General features: G+C 37.5%; 1 protein-coding gene across 1 annotated transcript; it reads right to left on the bottom strand.

Moving 5' to 3' along the window:
• Window positions 1-5,883: 5,883 nt before the first annotated feature.
• Window positions 5,884-6,670, bottom strand: LOC147549288 (blue copper protein-like). The gene has a single exon (XM_086668271.1). The coding sequence runs from the start codon at window positions 6,601-6,603 to the stop codon at window positions 5,884-5,886; it is 720 nt and encodes a 239-aa protein (XP_086524397.1). The 5' UTR covers window positions 6,604-6,670.
• Between the last annotated feature and the right edge of the window lie 410 nt (window positions 6,671-7,080).

The raw sequence follows: 7,080 nt of genomic DNA on the forward strand, positions 1-7,080 counted from the left end.
TGATCGATGGAAATTGCATTGAATGAGGAGTGTCTAATCTCTCAAACTTGATTTCCGGTTTTAAATTTTGGGAAAATCTCACAAATTAGATTTCCTTCCAAAAATTTTCTGTCTACAACCAAAACAATGATTAATAGCGCCATTTCTTCACAAAATTTTCGCCTGAATTTTTTGGGTTGTAAATTTCTTTCCCGCACTTGTGTTTTCAACTCCTTACTCTATTTATAGATGAAAGGATCATCATTTTTTTAATCAACTTTTCTTATTCTTCTTCGTTTCTTTCAATCTCTAAAAACATCAAAGTTTTCTGTTCTTTCTCTCTAAAAGTTTTATGTTCATATTTATCTTCTTCATCTCTTTCAATCGATTATATTATTGTTTTCTCTATCTTTTTTGAAAGATTATCTACTAAAACAGAAAAATATTTTAAAAGAGAAAGAAATCTGTTGAGATTGGAGAGAGAAATCTAAAAATAAAAAAACAAAAAAGAAATAAATCTGGAAAAGTTGGTGAAAGAATTTCGAAAGTTGGAAATAAATTTTTCAGTACACAAGAAAATTCTCAATACAAAAATGTCTAGTACATAACCAAATGGCTAATGCACAGAACCATTCCCGGTATAGAAGAAAATTCTCAGTTCAAAAGTGTCCAATACTGAACCAAATGGACAGTACACAGAACAATTCCCGGTACAAAAATGTCTAGTACATAACCAAATGGCGAGTACACAGAACAATTCCCGGTACACAAGAAAATTCCCAATACAAAAATGTCTAGTACATAATCAAATGGCTTATACACAGAACAACTTCCTGTACACAAGAAAATTCTCAGGAAAAAATGTCTAGTACATAACCAAATGGCCAGCACAAAGAACAATTCCCCGGTACACAAGAAAATTCTTAGTACAAAAATGTGTTGTACATATCCAAAAAATGGCCAGTACACTAAATAATTCCCGATACACAAGAAAATTCCCTTGTACAAATCAATGAAAAACTACCAAAAATGAAGAAATTTGTTGTGATTGGAAAGAGATAAGAAATAACTCTGGAAAAAAGAACGAAATTTGTTGAGATTGGAGAGAGAAATTCAAAAAGATTGGAGAGATAAATATGTGTGGGAGAAAATAAAAAAGAAATAAGAAATAAATCTGGAAAAAAGAACGAAAATGGCAAGTTGGTAAATTTTGTAATGGCAATTCTGTAAATTCGTGGAAAGTATAAGGTTTGATGTCAGGTGCATCAGATTATTTTTCAAAAATTTTCGCATTTCCCTGAAATTTTTCGGTGGTAATTCTGTAAATTTATGGAAAGTACACAGTTTGATGGGAGGCGTGTCAGATTATTTTTCAGAAATTTTCGAGTTTCCTAAGAATTTTTCGATGGTCGTTTTGTAAATTTCAAAAAGAAGAAGGGTGTTTCGGAAATTCCACCGCCCAAACTGACTTGTTGGACCTATCCCTCATTCTTTATCTGCAGTGGGCCTGATACATATTGTTGGGCTGGTTTTTGGCGTGTGCCCAATCCCTCATTTGTTAAATAGTTACTTATGCTGCAGCCCTTGGGGCGTTCAAGATTTGGTCAATTTTCAGTCTTGGGAGCAAAGATGCTTTGAGTATAAAAGTCCAACGTTTTTCTTTTCACACGTATAAAGTTGGAGGTGGCCAACTAAATTTGCCCTCCCAATATTTTATTCTCACTATTATTAAATAATTGTTATAGGATGATGTAGACCAGGTGATACTGTCAGCTTTAGCATATCTGGGCCTCACGGTTTTAAAAGCCCTCACTAAGGAAGGGTGCTTAACCTCTTAAAAGGAGCATCACACTTTTTCTCGCCAGCGATGCGGGATTGCTACAACAAACTCTCCCAAGACCACATCATGATAGAGCAAATCGTGCTGATAACGTGAAATAATTATGTTATGAGAGATGGGAGATTAAGCAAGGTAACAAAGTTTCAAGAAAGCTCTAGTGATTTTATTCTCTGGATTTTACACGCACAAAAGTAACAACAAGTTATGGTATATTTATACCCAAATCTTTAGTAGCGATAAAGATGACACATGAGCCAACCATGTGTCGGAAATATGTGCACTGAATCCTACATGGAGGCACCTCCTCCTTGCATGCATGAGGTGGAGGCAACTATCTCCTCCATGAAGACACCTCATTACTTCAAATTTAAGTATATTCTATGGGCAAGCATAATGTCTCCTAACAATATCCAAGACACTTATATGGGCATTTCATGCTTACAAATAATCTTATGGGCAACCACATGTAATATAACACTCCCCCTTGGATGACCATTATGCAGAATAGCTGTCTCAGTAAAACTTGTCAGAAAAATCTTATGGGATATAATCTGAACAATAGAGATCTTGAGTGGCACTGGATACGCAAAATGTCTCGTTAAAATCTTACCAGAAAAAACCATTGGGACAAAAACTGGGTGAAGGAAAAAGAGAAAAGAACGTAGATATCCAGTTCTAGTGATGTGGAAATCTTCGCACGCTAATATTCTTCCCCTGATGAATATCATACCGTGAACCAGTGTAGTTTTACACCATTTGATTTTCAAACTTCGCATTCCGATACCTGTTACTAGTTTCTGAATGTTGTAATAGGCAAAAACTTTGTAACCAAGTCAGAATAATTCTCACATGATTGTATCTTCTAAATATCAATTTCACCATTTTTTTGTAGATGGTGGGAGAAAAATAACTTTGGCGAAATGTATTTCGTTCTGTCACCTTTAATATATCCTTCTTTGATTTGTGCAATGTAAGCCGCATTGTCTTCATAAATAATGGTAGATGACTTTGTAATTTCATGGAGTTCACATGAAATTCTAATATGACTGATAATAGACCTGAGCCTACACATTCTCTGCTAGCTTTATGAAGAACTATAATCTCTGAGTGGTTAGAAGATGTAGCAGACATACTTTGCATACTTGATCGCCATGAGAAAGCTGTACCACCACTAGCAAAAACATAACTTATATGTGGGTCAGAGAGATATCCTCCATCGGTGTATCCTATTATTTGCGAATAATTGGATGGACTCTTCGAATAAAATAACCTCATGTCAATAGTTCCTCGAAGATATCGAAGAATATGCTTTCTCTTATCCAATGTCGCTTTGTTGGTTCGAAATGAACCTGGCTAATAAATTAACTGCAAAAGAAATGTCTGGTTTAGTACATCAAGCTAAATATAATAAAACACCGATAGCACCCATGTTTTTGATATATTTTCTTGCAATTTATTTTCAGTTCTTTCTGTGTCATCCCCCCTTTTCCTTCTTGATTTTTCTGCACTCCCTCTTATCTTTTCACTACATATATTATAACCAAAAGATGTGTTGGTTTTCAAATTTTGGCTATTTACAATTCAATCTCTTTTCAGTATCTTTACAAAGCAATAACGGATCATTACGTAAAGATTTTAGTACAAAGGAGAAGATGTCGCGTATTGCAGAATTGTCTTACGACATCAGAAGGAGAAATTAGAGACGGGACCATCTTGTCTTCACAGATCAAATGCAATTCAAATGGATATGTTATCAGTATCTTGGTTTTAGAAACTATGTTGATCAACCTGTTCTAGCTGTAGCAAAGGTCCGAGGATTACCTCGTCCTTCATGAGTTTGATTTTGTTAATAGTTTTTACGAATTAGTCGATAACTTCCTAACGTTTTTTTATCTTGATTATCAATGAACATGGGTCTTTGTTCAATGTTGTAGTAGTATATAAACATGTACAATGTTTCTCTAAATTGGCGATAGTGGGAGATACATTATGTTTTCTAATTCATTCGCGATATGGTGTTGTCTTGACTCTTGACAGTATTGACCTGTTAGAGCTTGATTTGTTTAATGAGAGATAGTTTTTACATTTATGATGTCAATTAGGAAAGATTATTATGAGTTTAATGTTATCTTTTTGGTCCTTGCGGATTAAATTTTTCTAACTTCATAACTTTGCCTAAAGTGTTTCGGAAATTGCCCGTGCCCTTAGGGCGCGGGTTATACCTAGTTCTAACCAAAACAAAACTACCCTTTGACCTCTCTAAAACCTAACATATCAACTCCTAGTTTATGTGAAGGTATAAATTCGTTAGTTTCTTATCAGATCAGATATTCTTACAAAAAAAATTTATATCTCGTGAGATTGAAGTCGCAAAAACAGTACTAGTTAAAACGTAATTCAACTAAATATCATGAATATCATGAATATATCCATTAGATTAGCATAATATCCAATAAACTAATTCTTCTAAGAGAAAACAGAGATTCATATCCATCTTCAACATTCAGAATTTAATTCAAAACCCAATTTCCACAAGAGAACAATAAGTAAGATCATATTTCTTCAATCTCAACTCTATAATCAAAATTCACCCAAAACAAAACAATGAAACATATCCAATTACAAAATCAACACAAAAATCACAAATTGAGCTGAATTTGATATGATTAAGCTGAATTTGAAAGTTTAGATGTATGTGTGTAGATGGCTAATCCATCATTGTTTTACTTCGACAACAAAACAATGTCATTCTTTTTTGTGTTTGTTTGAAATCATTGAAGGAGCGGTTCTGGAGATACAAAGGTGCACACCATCGTTAAGTTCTAGGGACAAGTGTGAAAATATAACTCTCTCTCTCTCTCTACGCTAATTCTTTCCATCTCTCGAATACTAGCTCTTTTACTCTCTGTATACCCGTCCGTGATGAGCAGCGGCCGGGAAAACCTTTCCCCGGTGACGGTTCATCTTTGATGTTCGGACCAAGCCAAGAAAGTGTGCGCATGATAAATATTGGGGGTATTTCCCTAATGACCCCCAACTTTGTGACCAGCTTCCTGCCTAGACCCCTACTTTACGAGAAATGCCCATATGGCCCCCTCCCGTTATAACACCGTTACTCTCTCTCTTCCATTACTTTTCTCTCTCCTCCAACATGTTTTCTCTCTCTGCCACCTCGTTAAAACCTACCAACTCATCATCTTCTCCGGGAAGGTCGCCGGCCGACCAATTTTCCGGCCGACGACCTTTAAACCTAAAAAAAAAAAAAAAAAAATTTTTCACCTCCCTCTCTCTCTCTAAACTCCGGCGAAGGGTAACCCCCTTCGCCGGAGGACGTTGAAGGTCTGCCGGAACAGACCTTCCAGATCTGCCCGAGCAGACCTTCCAGATCTGCTCGAGCAGATCAAGGTCTGCTCGTCTATTCCGGCAGACCTTCAAGGTCCTCCGGCGAAGGGTAACCCCCTTCGCCGGAGTTTAGAGAGAGAGAGGGAGGTGAAAAAAAGAAAATATATTTTTTTTCTTTTTTTTTGAGAGAGAGAGAGGAGAGATGAATTTTTTTTTTTTTTTTTTTTAGGTTTAAAGGTCGCCGGTCGGAAAATTGGTCGGCTGGCGACCTTCCCGGAGAAGATGATGAGTTGGCAGGTTTTAACGAGGTGGCAGAGAGAGAAAACATGTTGGAGGAGAGAGAAAAGAAATGGAAGAGAGAGAGTAACGGTGTTATAACGGGAGGGGGCCATATGGGCATTTCTCGTAAAGTAGGGGGCTAGGCAGGAAGCTGGTCACAAAGTTGGGGGCCACTAGGGAAATAACCCTAAATATTGTGTTGATCAATTTTCTACATTCATGGCAGTGATGTAGTTATATCCTCCTCTCATCTACCTGCGCCATATTAGGTTGGAATGAGTCTAGGAAAAAAATGTTTATTAGTTATTCTAACACATGCAAGAAAATCAATCAAAACAAATTTTATTCCATTACTCACAAATCATTGATAAAAATCAGTACTCAAATCAAGAGCCCTTGGCCTCTGAATCTAAAACAAGAAAACAATTGCACAAAATAAAAATCTATAGGAAAAAAACTAATGCTGCACCACTAAACAATAAAGTCAGAGATATTTTAGCAACGGCGAGTGATGATGATGATGATGATGATGATGATCCAGAGTTCTCACGTGCACCAGTAATACTGGGTCCTTCAGTTGGTGCCACGGAAATAGTATTAGGTGTCTCGATTGAAGGTGGATTTGTTGGCGGAGTTGTCTTGGAGGAAAGTGGAGATCCCATGGAGGAAGGTGGAGTAGCGACGGTGGAGGGTGGAGGAGTGGCAATGGTGGGTAGAGGAGCAGAGGTGGTGGGTGGAGGAGTGGAGGTAGTGGTACGGTTAGTACCATTAACATTAACGAATAGCTTTTGGCCAAACATACAATGTTCACCAACAGTACAGATATAGAAGTGAGCACCGGCTGTGTTGAGACGAATAGTTGAAGGACTAGTACTTAAAATCGAACCGCCAATCGGGATAGACTTAGTATTGCAAGCATCATAAGCAGTCTTTGAAACTTCAGCAACAGTGTGGACTCCTGGGAAGTTGAATAGAAGAGTGTCGCCGACGACGAAGGTCTTAGAGGAAGCCCAAGTAGAATAAGCATCAGATGATGAAGGTATAGTCCATCCCATGTCTTCTCCAACTGTGTGTGTAGTACCACTACTCTTACCAATTGCAAATTGCACCAAAGCTGCTACAAAGATCAAATACCTAAACTGAATACTCATACGACTAGCCATCTCTGTCTTTTTTTCTTCTTCTCTTGAATCTTTCTTTCTCTCTCTAGCTCTTGAGTCTCTCTTTCTCTCTCTCTGTCTAGAAGTGAATGAATGGAACGGAACAGGAGTGGGGAGTTTTTTATTTATACAAACTTTATAATCCTAATACTGATTGAATTTAGAAATTCAAAACAGAATAGAAAACCCTTTCCTAGTAAGTTTAGGACCATCTCTTTCTAATTTCTATACGTTGACATAAACTAGGTACCTTCTAGCGCAACTTCTATAGGCGGCCTCCCTACAGATCAATGTCGGAGTAGATTCATGACCAGGGATTAGGGAAGTGTCAAAGGCGCCTCCAAAAAGGCAACTTTTTGCGGAGGGCCATTAGCAAAAGTGGGGTGTGGGGGCGGGTGGGGTGGGGGTTGGGGGGGGGGGGGGGGGGGGGGGGTGCGTGTTTTTTAAACTTCCTGTGAAGTTATTTTTGCTCATTTTATG

Source organism: Eschscholzia californica, unplaced genomic scaffold, assembly GCF_041429995.1.
Source record: "Eschscholzia californica isolate CP2 unplaced genomic scaffold, dmEscCali1.0.p SCAF_3, whole genome shotgun sequence".
NCBI lineage: Eukaryota > Viridiplantae > Streptophyta > Magnoliopsida > Ranunculales > Papaveraceae > Eschscholzia > Eschscholzia californica.